This window comes from Zootoca vivipara, chromosome 4 (genome assembly GCF_965207765.1).
Source record: "Zootoca vivipara chromosome 4, rZooViv2.hap1.1, whole genome shotgun sequence".
NCBI classification, from domain to species: domain Eukaryota; kingdom Metazoa; phylum Chordata; class Lepidosauria; order Squamata; family Lacertidae; genus Zootoca; species Zootoca vivipara.
Genome location: NC_142587.1, coordinates 31,378,457 through 31,393,684, shown reverse-complemented (window position 1 = coordinate 31,393,684; position 15,228 = coordinate 31,378,457). Strand labels below are relative to the sequence as shown.

The 15,228-nt window shown below is 43.1% G+C and overlaps 1 protein-coding gene across 1 annotated transcript in view; it reads right to left on the bottom strand.

Annotated features, from left to right (window-relative positions):
- GABRA5 (gamma-aminobutyric acid type A receptor subunit alpha5) overlaps positions 1-15,017 on the bottom strand; it is a 66,648-nt gene extending 51,631 nt beyond the window's left edge. The window contains exon 1 of the mRNA XM_035116194.3: positions 14,932-15,017. Coding sequence (XP_034972085.1) covers positions 14,932-15,017 — 86 coding nt within the window. The remainder of the gene's footprint in view (positions 1-14,931) is intronic.
- Positions 15,018-15,228: the final 211 nt, after the last annotated feature.

The following is a 15,228-nucleotide window of genomic DNA, read 5'->3' as shown; positions in this document are numbered from 1 at the left end:
GTCAGGGGTGGAAGTTTGGGGAAAAATTGGAGAGGGGTTTTGTGTGAAAGGGCTGTGCATTCTGTTTTGGTATTGGAAACAAATTCAGTTTGCTCAGAGGCACCCTGCTCCTTAATTCTAAAAGTGTGTTGCCCCACTCAGCCATTCTTTTCTACGTGGTTGGTACCTCTTGGGGTTCTAGTAAAAACAACAACTAAACACCATGAACCTGAGATTTGTTCACCCTTGCTTTATCCCTTGCCTTTTTGTCCCCTTTCTTTGCTTCTCTAATAGTTCCATAAATGCAGTGCTTTTTTTCCCTTAAAATATGTTTAGGGGTACTCTCATTTTGACTCTAGAAAATCACCGTTTTATAGTTCAAATCAGGGAAAATAAATACAGTAAATGGACAAAAGTACAAAGATTCACAAAATGTTTAGGGGTATGTGTCCCCTTGCGTCCCCCCCAGAATAAAAGCACTGCATAAATGCATATGGTGTGGGAAACTGGCTTGTGAACTATACCACTTCTTACTACTGGTGGGCTTTGCAGGGGCTTGGAAGGGCGGCTCATGGGATTGAATGTTTCATTCACAAATAGAGAGAGAGAGAACGTAGGAAGCTGTGTCAGACCATTAACCTACCTAGCTTAATACTCAGTACATCTATCTAGCTCAATACTCTGCACTGACTGGCAGTGACATTCCAGGACATCAGGGAAGGAGCCTTTTCCAGCCCAGCCCTTCCTGAGGATACTAGGGATTGAACCTGGGACCTTCAGCATTCAGAGGTTGGGTTAACAACTTGTTCCTCAACCTGATGAGGCTCGTTTGACAAAAACAAGAAATGGAGCCTATGGCGTCATCAGCCCAGTCCTGTGGAATTGTTATGCCAACAGCAATTCAGCAGATACCTTCTGTTTAGACCAGGCATGGCCAAACTTGGCCCTCCAGATGCTTTGGGACTACAATTCCCATCATCTCTGAACACTGGTTCTGTTAGCTAGGGATGATGGGAGTTGTAGTCCCAAAACAGCTGGAGGGCCAAGTTTGTCCATGCCTGGTTTAGACCATTAAATGCCAGCTGAAGGTGTTTATATATATGGGTTGGAACCCACTAGTGGGACACAGCTTGATCTGAGGTGGGTCTCAACAAGAGCATTACCACCATGCAAATGTATGGTAAAAGATTAAGAAATGGGTCCCCAAATGCTGGTTAGGATTAGAAGTATGCCCTGGGTCTGAAAATGTTGAGGACTACTGGAATAAACCAACCCTTCTCCCTGATAAGAGGGTTTTCTATGTGCATGGAATATTAGAGATACTTTCAATCACATGAGTCCACATACACAGTTTGAAATAGTACAGTCCACTGACAGGTTTATCTTGCACAAATGATATTTGTAAGCACCAGGCCTCAAATTCTAAGCCAAAGGGCAGGAACAGTCTTTCTATAATCTCTGTAAGGTGATGACAAGTCTCTTTCTCACCCCTACTCAGAACAACTTTAAAAACCGTCATTTTTTTCTGCTTTAACATTACATTTTCCACCAAATTCCTAGACATTCTGTTGCACCCATTGCATTCCTCTTCTGCTACTGCTGGACAGTCTCCAGAATCTGAGATGAGTAAATGGAAAACATTTGCAGATAAGTAGCCAATGGGTCAAAGGCGTTCTTCCCTAAGTTGATCATAGTCAATGCGCCGCTTTAATTAAGTTGCAGCCAGAGGATCGAATTCTGCCATCTGCTACACAGAGTTTTTAGCAACATTTTAATCCTATGAAATTGTTACTGTGAGCAGTGATGGCCACAATGCTGTGTAATGCTGAGCAAAACCATAATGCAAGCTAGAACTTCGGGGATCCAGTCCCATGGCCATTCTCACTTAACATGGACAATAAATGCGACTGGGATCGAGAACAGAACAATGACTGCCCATAGCTACTGTAGGCATGGAACTGCCACCCTGTCATAATTAGTGTTCTTAATTACAAATGATTCGGAATACAGTGGTACCTCGATTTAAGTACACAATTGGTCCGGAAGTCTGTACTTAACCTGAAGTGTACTTAACCTGAAGCGAACTTTCCCATTGAAAGTCATGGATTAATCCGTTCCAGACGGGTTCGCAGAGTACTCCACCTGAAGCGTACTTAACCCAAAGTATGAGTGTAATTGGTTCTGGAAGTCTGTACTTAACCTGAAGTGTACTTAACCTGAAGCGAACTTTCCCATTGAAAGTAATGGATTAATCCGTTCCAGACAGGTCCGTGGAGTACTTAAACTGAAAGTACTCAAACTGAAGCATACTTAAACCGAGGTATGACTGTAACAGGATATGAAGCTCATCAGTCCCACTCTAGTGTTACACATAATATAATACTACAGCAATCCTTAGAGGAACCTTAGGGGTGAGCAACCTTAGGCCCAGGGCCAAATACCACCCTCCAGGCCTATCTGACCCTTGGGACTCTCCCAAGGTCGCATGCCCTCTCCAGCCACACCTCCTTCTCTCCCCCAGGCCACATCCCTCGCACTTCACACCCTCCTGGAGTATTTTTGCCAGGCTGGAATGTGTCCTTCAACTCTGATCATTACTCTTGCTTGCCTACATGGAGGAGAAAAAGGTTGTGTGTGTTTTTGAGAAACTGGCCTCTGAGCAGAAGCTTCCCAGGCTTTGGGATGGAGTTGTGAGGGGGTCTAAGAGATCCTGCAGCACAATTCAAAGTGTTGGTGTTTCAAAGCCCTAAACGGCCTTGGCCCAGTTTACCTGAAGGAGCGTCTCCACCCCCATTGTTCTGCCCGGACAGTGAGGTCCAGCGCCGAGGGCCTTCTGGCAGTTCCCTCACTGCAAGAAGCCAAGTTACAGGGAACCAGGCAGAGGGCCTTCTCAGTAGTGGCACCCACTCTGTGGAACGCCCTCCCATCAGATGTCAAAGAGGTAAATAACTACCTGACATTTAGAAGACATCTAAAGGCAGCCCTGTTCAGGGATGTTTTTAATGTGTGATATTTTAATGTATTTTAAATTTTTGTTGGAAGTCGCCCAGAGGGGCTGGGAAACCCAGCCAGATGGGCAGGGTACAAATAATAAATACTATTATTATTATTATTATTATTATTATTATTATTATTATTATTATTCCCAAAGCTGGGTAGAGGTGCAAGAAAGAAAGCTACCCGCTGGCACTGCAGGTAGACAACACAAATCCTGCTTGCACTCAGGTTCTGCTTGTGGGCTTCACAAAGCCATATCCGTGGCCACTGTGAGAATAGGATGCTGGACTAGATGGGTGTTTGGTTTGATCCAACAGAGCTTTCCTTATGTTCTCTCTGGCTCTGGCAATCTTACACCTGGGTATAAGCATTTTTTCTCCACTTGACTGGGTTTTCTCTGCTCCGTTAAGGAACTTCATACATGCCTGGAAATTAACATTCACAGTCTCATTGAATACCAAGAACGATGGATCATATGGCCTTCTTAAATTCTAACTGTTGTCAAAAGAGTCTGCAAGATTTCTTTGGGCCGTCATGGTAAAAGCTAGGGATTTGCTTAGAAATTTGGAAAGAGTGAATGCAGACCAGTGACAAAAGCAACTAATGTACTTACTGTTCTACTGGCCAGGCTGAAGCACGGGGAAAGCTGAAACCCTTTGTGCAATTTCTCTTCTCTAAGGGCAGTAAAAGGATGCCATAAAGCATTTCCCCAATGGATTTTTTAAAAAAACTGAAATTGTGTTTGTCTTCAAGGAGACATTAAGACTAGCAAAAGCCTATGATTCTTGTCTAATCCAACACTCTCCTGCTCCTGGTATTTCCTGGAAGCAATTACATCCTATGTTATGTAATATAATATAGGACTGCACTGGAAAAAAAACTATCTAAAAGGAAGGAATCCAATGAGCTTTTTAGAAAGGAAAGTCTGCATTGTTTGGTACCTGGCTAGCTGACACTTCTTGGGAAGTGTGCCGGTGAATTCTCTTTCATTACACAAACTATTTGTGGTTTGTAAAGCTTTAGTGCAATTTTAATTCTGTCTAAAGCTGCTTATAAGGAAACAACTTTGAGAGAGAAACAGAATAGGGAGAAGAACTGGAAGCCTAAAATGGTTTCCAGTGCCCAAATGGATATGCAAGCCTTGACAACAAGTAACCACAGTCTATCATTCTCCCCCTCCCTCCCTGTCTCTCTCACACCTGTTTGTGTAATCTCGTAGTAATAGAGATGGTGATGCTGAAAAATTGTGAATGATTTAGCCTTCCATGTGAGTGATGTGAGCCTCCCTCCCACCCTGACATCAGATTTTATTTTGCTGGGCATTTCATCTGCCATTTTTGATGGTCTCAGTGAAGCTGAACTGATTGGACTATTAAATTGTTTTGGCAAGAGATGCAATTTGCTTGATTCAGCATATGTTTACCTGCATGAAATATGTGCTGTTTGCATTATTTTTTAAAAAAATAAGTAAATTAAAATTCCAAGCTCAGAAGAAGAAAAGAGCTTGGCTCTGTCTAGAATCTGATTCCAATGTTCCGTTACTATTATGTGTTTTCTCTGGGGAAAGCATAGCACCATTTGTGAGTGAGTCCCTGGAATGTGTTGATTGGTCGTCTGAAATCTCATCTCTTTGTGATGTTGGTTGGCAATAAAATGAAAGAGTACATTTTTCTTATTGTGCGCCACTTGAAAAATCCACTCTGGGCCACTTTAACTGTTACCTAATTCTTTTACAGAAAGCCTTATTGTGTAAGACACAAGATGCAACTCACATGCAGAGGATTACATAAAATGGTGTCTTTTTCACAGATGCCCTCTCCCAACCGGCTATGCTTCCCCAAGTATGGCATCCCCTTTTGCACAAGGAGTGAAATGCATGCATGCACGTTATTTAAAAGCAACAACATGAATTTGGGAAACCACTTGAGATGGTGACTGTTGTAGTGAAGCCATCACAGTCTGATGTGCTTTGACATGTTATTAATCAGGAGATTACTCTGGTGTCACAAGCACATGGGAAGCCAGCGAGCGGCATGTTCTGATCATGCCATGTGTTTGTATCTGTGGTGTGTCAAAATCTGGCAACTATGTTCAAAGGTCACACTACGGTGGCTTCACCACATTGGTCCCCATCCCAATTGGGTGCCTATATCCACACTAAAACATCAATCCAGAGTAGATTACGCGTGGATTAGTGATGAATGTTTGATCTCTAGCAAAACGGTCATACAACTGTTCCCCCCCAAAAAGTATTAGGCACATATGGTAAAGCAGATTCCAAAACTGCACACAATAACATAGTGTCAAAGCAATCAGATGTCTCCATAATTTGGGAGCACTATGACAACACTGTATGCCAGAGCTCTCTCCCTGAACAGGGAAGGCTCATCCAGAGTTGAAAACTCAAGGATCTGGTTAAAGACTTTCTTAGAACCTTCAGGATTCAGTGCTTAGCACTTCCCCAGTACTTCTCCATCCTTGGTCCCACTGCTAATACGGTAGTTCCAAACAAGAAGAGTGAACCTACCATGGCTCCCAGTCTTGATGGCTATATAATGCCTCTGTGATCAAAGGCACTATGATTCTGAACATGGTGAGGAACAACTGCAGGAGGGGGCTATTGGGCTTGCATCCTGCTTTTGAGCACCCCATCTGACTGGCCGATACGGGAGACAGTATTCAGTCAAGCAAGAATTTGTGTTTGCCTTTGTCTGACTCATGCTGGCCGCATGTTGGCATGTTGGATTTGTGAAAATACAGAAAATGATATGTATCAATCAAGCTTTATTACGGTCGTATACCAGCTATTAAAATAAAAATGTTTTACAGGGCTATGGGGGTTGTCATTCAGGGTGGATATAAGAGTCTATAAGTTTGAAGGGGCTATGTTTCCAGAAGGCGGGTCCAGCTGGCCTTTCCCCTGGTGCTGCTCAAAGTTCTCAGTTTCGTACCCGAGCGAAGGAACTACTTCCCACAGTCCAATCCCGTGTTTACTATTCCAATGGCTGTCTTGTTCTGGGGGGGGGGGGGGAGACTGGTCCTGCAGATCTGGGTGCAGAATCTGGATACCATCCGAGTTAACTTTTGCTCCTTTCCTAATAGTAGGGCCTTTAGTTTGGCCTTATCTGGGAGGTCGGCCAGGCTCTCCAGAATGGGGGCGATGGTATCTCTACGTACCTTATCGAACAGAGGGCATCTAAAAAAAAAAGATGTTCAGGGCTGCCTACTTCCCCCAACGGGCAGGAGCAGAGTCTCTGCTCGTATGGGATCTTTCCGAATGAGCCTAGCAGCCTATGTATTTTATCTGTATCCTCCAAGAAGCTCAGAGGGGCTTTTCTGCTGCACCATGACCCTAAAAGGTAGGTTGGGTTGAGACCTCCAGGGCTGATTGGGTATTAAAAACTAGCTTCCCCACAGCCAAATCAAACGCTCTAGGTACTGCACCAGTCAAGTATGTGCCCTAGTTCCTTCTTTCCTTTAGTACTTCTATGTTCCACAACTTCAGAAATACTGAAATAGAAAGCAATCACCAAAGTTAATGGCAGGCATGATTTATGTGGCTTGATCAGAAACAAAATATTGGGAGTTATTAGATTCTGGGAGAGTGTAGAGCTTTTCATTTGAAATATTAAAAAAAACCACTGGTGATGTTCTGTGGGAAAGAATCTTACGTCAACGAGGGTTGCCCTTAATGAGCTCCTTCCATTTCTGTAATTAAAACCGATGGATTGCTTTTGACATCAAGTGAAATGTAGCTCCTGATATAAATTCTCCTTATCATTGATGGCTCTGGGATGTGTGGGTCTCACCCGTGGAAATGGAGATCTCTGAGAGTGTCTCTTCACAACAGGGAGACTGAGTTTTTATGATTCAGCCACTTTGTAAATTTGTTTCCCGGTCTTGGAAAAGAGGCAAATCTAATGAACACGGAGGCAGAGAGAATACTTTACAATATCTTCATAAAGAAAGGGTATGGCATGAGGCAGAGAACCATTTTAAAGAAAGCGGAAAGTGCTTTCAGAGAGAACCATTAGCTGTCATGGTGTACAGACATCTCTTCCATTTGCCCCCCGTTGCCTCAGGTCAAATAGTGTTTGCTGGTTTTTAAACAACACAAAACCCTCCAAAACCCTTAATCAGGAGCCAAAGAGGAATGTGCAGTACAGTCATACCTCGGTTTAAGTATGCTTCGGTTTGAGTACTTTCAGTTTAAGTACTCCATGGACCCGTCTGGAACGGATTAATCCACTTTCCATTACTTTCAATGGGAAAGTTCGCTTCAGGTTTAGTACGCTTCAGATTAAGTACCGACTTCCAGAACCAATTGTGTACTTAAACCGAGGTACTGCTGTACACACCAAGCACAGCATCACTTTTTAAAAAACTCTGAAGAAAATGACTGTGGGAAGTCAGCGGGGAGTAGTGGTACAAGGAGACTCACGATAAAATCCTCCCCTGAGCTATGAAGCCAATCACTGCCTCTCAGCTTAAGCTACCTCACAGGGTTGTTGTAAATACAAAGTGGCAGGGGAGAACTGTGTATATTTCCTTCAACCCCTTGAAGGAAGAACACAATAACATGTAATATTAACATCAGCAACTGTTCTGTGTGTTCGGCTTGTGAAAGTGACAAAATAAAGCACGAGTGCAGTAAGGAGGGAGGGACACTTATATGTGAAGCACTTTGAATGACTCACTCAGCTACTGCCTTCCAGTTGGTTTGAATTACAGCTCCCATAACTCTTGACCACTGGTCATGCTACCTGGGGCTTATGGGAGTTGTAGTCCAAAACAGCTGGAAGGCAGCATATTAGGGAACGCTGTTCACCTCATCCACTGATGGAGGAAAATGGCAGAGCATTGGCCTGTTGCAGCATATTGTCTTTGCTAAAGAATGGCAGATGCTTTCAGCTATCCATCGCAATCGATCTCTTTAGAATGCCAGAATAATATTTGTTGCGTATCAATGCAGAACACACACTTAAGAGCCTCCCCATCTCTACAATGTCCAGCTCATGTCAGGGCGGAAAGTCCGTGATCTGAGTTGACACATTATAATACATTCGCAAAACTGTCTCCTATACTTGAAGTGAGTGAGGGAATATGCAAAGTATCTTTCTGCAGCGTATCTGGGGCTGTCTGACTTTGGAAAACAGATATTGGGTTTCCTTGAACTTTTCTAGCAGAGATGAATGGTGGCAGGGGAGTTCCCCCCCCTCTTCCCAATTCTCAAACAATGTAGGTGCAGTTGCCACCCCATTTTCATGTGTGTATGGATATTCACCACTTAAAACATTTATTGAATGTATCAGGGTGTACAGAAAAGGGGAGGGGAAGTGACCACCACACCTGCTTAAATTTGGATAGTTAGGTGCGGGTTTCAAGCATAGCCAGTGTGTCACCTAGTAAATTTCTCTTCTTCAAAATTAAGAATTTTCAAGCTATATATTTAGTAGCATTTTGAGGCTTCTGTCCTGATAACAAGATACATTTGCGTATGTTTTGCTACAGTATTAAAACCAAAGCTGAAATTAATTTGGGAGGAACTTTCTCCATTGTTACAGCTTTGGATGGAATGTTGCAATTTTTTTATATATTAAAAAAAGCCTTTTGAAGCATATCACTATGCTGCAAATTTACAAAAAAAAACCTTTGTTTTGGCCCTACTTCCTAAACGTTTATTTCCCCCCAGGATTCATATTGTACTTCTTGGCCAATAAATGCTATCCAAGTGGCTGGCAAATACTTTAGCTGCATAGTAGCCTATGAATAAAAGAGGCCTCTCTGAATTCTACAGTGACTAGGAAGGCCATATATTGAATCTCTTAAAGTACATTGGATTTTAGTTTACTGCTTTTACAAAAATGCACCGTAAAACAAAAAGTAATTACAGAAGTGCCTGGTTGTGACAAAGAACAACTCTAGGTGTCAAATGGCTTTGCTGAAAATGCTGCTTTAAATTATGGGACCCAGCCTTATGAAGATCTATAGGGCCTTTCTGAGGAATCCCCAAACATTTCACAAGCTGGTTACTAAACCGCAGCTAAACGAGGACAGAATTTCTGGGCTTTATTATGCACGTTTCCCACACATCCCTGCATTGCTGAGAGAATTGAGCATCAGGACAGTCTACAGCCAACATTGCAGTGAATTAGGAACTTTACCCCTGCAGTTGGTTACAGGAATTTGTTCGGCAAGTTTTACCAATTTTAAGAACTGCTTTACTGCAAGGATAAATGGCAGAATGCAGAAAGGCTGCCTATCCCTGCCGAGTTGGTCTTGTACTAAAATGCCTGGTTTTGTTACCGTTCATTGGGAAAGCTTTATCCTGAATTATACAAGAGGGCTAATTTTCCTGGCTCTGGCGTCTGCATCTGATTGTGTGTGTGTGTGTGTGTGTGTGTGTGTGTGTGTGTGTTTTAATAGAATCAGAGAATCAAATAAGATACAAGGCCAAATTTCATCTAGAAAATGTTGGCTTGCATTTAAGACTCATAATAGCTGAAAGGATGCAGATAGATAATTTAGTCCATTCTCCAGCTTTAAAATAGGACGAGCTATTCTGAAGGAGGAGGCTCCAACTGGGAGCTTTGCAGATGAGCCACCAAGAGCTTTGCAAATGGGACAGCCTCTCTGGGATCACCTGAGGATTCTGGGTAGTGGTGTTCTGACTGCTAGCCAGAATCAGAAACCACAGGCAATTCAAGGTGGACAGTCTAGCACCCTTACTGAGCGTGCTCGTGGTCTCAGGTGATCTCAGAAAGCCAATCATTTGCCACTGCATGTTCTAAAGCTCCAGATCTGTTGTGTTCCTTCTCTTTGGGAAACTTGCTGCTGAGGGCAGCACACCAATCCACCCCAGCTCCTTGTCAGATCTTAAGAACTTGAGTGCCTAATGATGCTCATTCTTAAAAAGCACATGGAGAGATGCAAGCTCCCTGTCTCGAGAAAGCTGATTCTATTCCTGAAGTAACTTTAAAGGGTATTTGAATCAGCAGAGCTTGGTCCATTGGGGAAAATGAAGCACTGCACCTCCAGCCTCTGTCTTCCCTCAGCTAGTCTCCACATGCATGCCTTCATGGCCTTGCCTGTCATTGGCTTGGCTCTACCTGCTGTTGGTCTCTCCGCCTTCTGCCCTGCCAGTCCAAATGGGCACCAGTGACCACTGATTTGCACATGGCTGTGATATATGCAGAGCAGGGTGTGTGTGAGTATTTCATATTTCCCTTTTCTGCACTTTCCCTGCCTTGCAGCAGCAATCTTTTCTCATGTTCTCCAGTGGCACAGCAGCCTACATTTCTCTTATATGGGCAAGATGTGGACCTTCTATTCTAAGTGGGATGGAGAAACAAATAAGCAGATATGTTGACTTTTTCTCATCCCTCTTATTCATCCTCTCCATGGTTTCTTCTTCTTCTTCTTCTTCTTCTTCTTCTTCTTCTTCTTCTTCTTCTTCTTCTTCTTCTTCTTCTTCTTCTTCTTCTTCTTCTTCTTCCTCATCCCCCTCCCTGCTATTTGGCTTAGTGAGTTCTTATTTACTTCTCTTTTTAAAAAAATTTTTTTATCATGAACCTTCTCTTCATCAACATGCCAGGGTGGTATACAGGACAACCATTAAAACCACCTACTAAATCATAAAATAGCAGTTAACAGATACTAAAATGAACCATCCAACAAAAGAAGAATCTTAAAAAGAAACAAAAAACTACCACACACGCAGAGAGAACAGATGAAATATGCATCAATTTACAAAACTTCAAATACCTGGGCAAATAAATCTTAACTTGGCACAGAAATGCTAACAGCATCAGTGCTTGTCATACTTGTAAGGGCACTTCCACAGGCAGGGCACTACCAAATTTATGCCTTAATATCTAATTATATTTGCAGTCCAGCACTTCAACACTAAATGTGCCTTGTCCAAAGTCCAATGGTCAAGGTAAGCAACTATTCCCTCTACTTTCTGCTGTTCTTTTTTAAGAGTTGGAAACTTCAGGCAAATCTCCCTTTCTTTTTTTCCCAGCCCTCTTGGCTAAATAAGCCCCTAGCAATCATTTGCTCACTACTCTGTTCAATATAATAATGAAGCTAAACAACACAAATACTGACAGGTGCATGAACTGCCAAGCAGCAGAACCTGTGTCCTCACATCTCTGGAACCTTATATACAGTAAATGAAAAGACAGAGGGCCGATTTACAACTCATGTGACACACACAAATCAGTTTTAGGCCTGTTTTGTCTGGCCTGACTTCCTACCAAGAGTCCAGGGAATTGCACTGCTATGTTCTGCCTCCACAACTGGAGGCAGTATGACTCTGACCGCCAATTGCTGGGCATCACAAGTGGAGAAGGGGTTGTTGCTCTTAGGTCCTGCTTGCAAGACTGTAATGAAGGTGCTAAGATGGAAGCCCCTGCTAGATATCCCTAACTTTCTACACAGAACTACAACTCTATGAGTGTGCTGGGCAGATAAGCTTACTTAGCCTAGTCTTAGGGTGTTCATGCACCATACTTTACAGAGGACAGTCTCCTTTTAAAGAGCTGTCAGAGGACAAACCTCTATTTGAAAGCATCCTGTGATTTTTAAAGCCCTGTCTGGGTTCAAGAACCATAAGCTGGGAGAAGAAGGACCTTGAAATTGCCCACCCACAATCAGCACTTGGACAGCACCCAGGTCACCTTGTCAGTCATCCTCACAATGGCAATGTGCATTTCTCTTTAAACTATAGGAATCACATGCATTTAAACTTCATGCACAAACTTCTGTCCTTTTTATTGATGGTGTATCAGTACAAACAACCCCAAGCAAGAGTGCTAGAGGTTGGCTTCACCCTTACTCAATTTCCCTTTCACTCTTGTATGCTGTGATCTTGGAAGCTATTGAAGAGGGCTTCCTTGGACAGCTCCTATCTTCATTTCACATTTCTGCTCCGACAACAACCCTTATTATTTATTCACCACCCTGCTTCTTAAACTACCAAGTAAGCAGAGATCAGTGTCCCAACTGCCCAGGCAACCAGAACAATATGTCACTTCCCACTGAAACCAGTGATCCAGCATAGCTCATCCCAACCCCTTTTGTTTTTCCATTTCTTTTGTGACTTCATCAAACAAAAATCTGGGGAGGATGAATTGAATACAAGGAAAACTTTTTGTTGTTCTCATTCTAGCCAAGGCCCTGAGGTCCAAGTGTTTGCAACATCTGGCTTGGTTGTTATCTAAAACATGAAACTTGACTAACCTATATTACATTGTTTTTGTAAAATAAGATTTCTACAAAGCTCTGAGGAAAGGACAAGGGTACATTAAAAGAAAAAAACCACCTCCAAAAAAACATCTCAGTACATTTCTGGTTAAAATTGATGTTCCACTAAAATCTACTGGGGTTGCATTGTTAATTGCAAAAACATGAGAGTTTTCTCCTTTCCCTACAACAATCAAGTAAGAATGTAGCAACTCTGGATTTAACCCCAATGCTTGCCTGTATAGCACATTACTAAAGCATTCCCCCAATGGGTTCAACAAAAGTCTTGATTTGATTCCCCCCCCCTCATTTCTCAAATGCAACCTTCAAATTCGTTCAGTAGTAATTATTCAGCATTTATATAGCACTTTTGAGTGGTTTTTCTTTCTTTCTGATCTTTGCAACCATTTTATAGGGTGGGCCAGTATATTTCAATATTTCAAACAGAGAAGAGGGAGGGTCAAAATAGATGTGCATTTAGTTTGTAGAAGGCAGCTGTGTACCTTGCTTTTCTTTAACTAATCATCGAGGGAGAGGAGTCTGATTCCAAGCTATGAAGACAGCTTTCACTCTCCTACCAAGAAATGAATGGAGATCAGGTCTCTCCACTGCCTAAGAAAACAACAACACCCCCCCCCAATTGCTGTGCACACCTAGTTTGGCCCTGAGTCTGGCAGAGAGTGGCTTGCCTAAGGCCACCCTAGCAAATTCATATTTCCAGAAGCACACAGGAAAGAGTTAAGCAAATATAGCAAAGATAGCAAGCCATTGCCCTAACGGTAGTCCCGCTTCCTTCAGCTAACCAGGAGCTTGCAACCTATGGGCACACTTCCTTTCTGTTGATTTACAGCGATGCTGACTTTTGTGATCCCAGAGTGCTGAATGCTAGAACACAAGCCTGGCACTTCTTATGGAGAAGAGGGCAAGACCCCGGCTGCTCAGCTCATAAATCAGATCGGCTGCTTGGCTATATGAATCAAACAATCCTGAAGCTTGGGTTTCTCTCTTTTTTACCCTGAACAGGGCCAGCCCTCAGCATTAGGCAGAGGAAAGTGTCTACTGCAGGCAGCAATTGCTGGCTGGGTGGGTGGGGGCAGTAGCAGCAGCCCCACCTACACAAATAATTAATCTTCATTCTCTCCCCCCCCCCCTCCGCCAACCCCACCAAAAATAATAAAAGCATGAAGAGGATAAGGCTACACTAGTAATCCTCTATGGATAAAGACAACAAAATTATGGGGGAGGGGTGGAATTGTTCATAAACATAGGATATATTGCAGCTTATGACAAACTACTTATCTCTGCCCCCAGAGGAGGCAGACTTCTGTACCTGTGGGAAGGGCAAGCAGCAGAGTTGCACTAGCTGTTTGCTGCATTTACTGATCTGAAATAAAACATTCCTTTAAAGCTAATTCTGCATATGTCCAGGAGCAGTGCTATTTTTCTAGAAAAAGAGTTGCCAGAGCTCACCATGAACCTTGTTCTCTTAGAATGGCAATGGCACCCATCTGAGAGGTGCGGGAAGTGAGTTGTGGCTGAAAAAAAGCCATGTCCAGGAGTACTGTGGACCTTGACTTGGAAGAGTGCCATTTGCTGCTGCTCAGGAAGAAAAAAAGTCTGGGGCTGCCCTTGATGGTTGTTCTCCCAAACCTCCTTCTCCCAAGCATCTTACTCTTTCCATCAGCCACCAACGCCTTTCTCCAAGGGGAAGTGTAGAAGGTGTCCTCTGGCAGAGGTCAGGAAACCAGGGATCAATGGGTCTTTCAGACAAGCCCCATAACCCACTGAGAGTGTCATTTGCCAGTGACGAGGGGACTTGCTCTCTGATTCACCACCTTTTGTAGGGAGGGAAGGGAACAGAGGAGGGAGGAGGGCCCAGGGCATTTGAGTCTGGCCCTGCGTGTAGGAGGACTAGACCCAAGTCCAGAAAGGGTGATCTATTTGAGTAGGGGGAGGGCTGACATTTTCGAGCCTTCCCCTCCCATATTGCCTACTTGCCCCATCCCTCTTCCTAACGTGATCACTGTAAACTCAGGCCATGAAACATGCTCAAAAGAGTTAAACAATGTGCTTGGGCATGATATAATGGGGAACTGAAGGTTGCTTTGCCCATTTCCAGAAGGGACAGAAAGCAGATGTGTAAGTGATGCCCCCTTCAAGCTAATGCACGAAGGAGGGACTTGTACATCTGCCTTGCTGCCTTTCGGTGTGATGCACAAGTTTTGAATACACATGGAGCATGTGCATTTCACTAATGCTTTAATTCCCCTTTCTGGAGGGTACAAGCAGTAACAGGGAAAGCTAATGAGCAAGTTACTCATGCAATGATTTTGCTTGCTTTGTCGTGTTTTAAGGCACACAGTGAACTGACTGGCTCACATCCCTGTCCCTTACAACTACATATATTGAAGGAGAAATAACGACTATGGCGACAGTAAAACACTCTGCATGTTGTGTGTCTGGTATCCTTATATATTAGGTCCATATTGTTGCTATTTTACAGACAGGGGAATTGAGGCTGGCAAACCACAATCCTGATCACTCCAAATCCAGCATTCTGTCATCCATTGCTTGGTATCAAGTTGCATTAGGATGCTTTCTCTTAACTCCTTAGAACTAATGGTTTCCATTCATTTAAATCATCATCATCATCATCATCATGTAAAATTTTATTATTTTTAAAGAACACACACACATATGGTAACTTACCCAAAATGACTGACTAAACTCATAGAAATGCTGAGCAGAAAGCAGTTTTTGATCATGATAAAACCAGAGAACATCCCATTGTCCATTCCCAGTGAAATTATTAATAGAAGCAGCTGATTTTGCAGGGGTGTACCTTTCGCCACCTTTGTTCTGAAACTGCAGAGGACAAGAGAGGCAGAAATGCACATAAGTGTTAACTTAAAGACAGCAACTAGGTCAGATATCAAGCAATACACCGCACATCATTTGTCTAACCCATTGGGGAGATATTCGAAACATTCCTCAAAGACCCCAAAT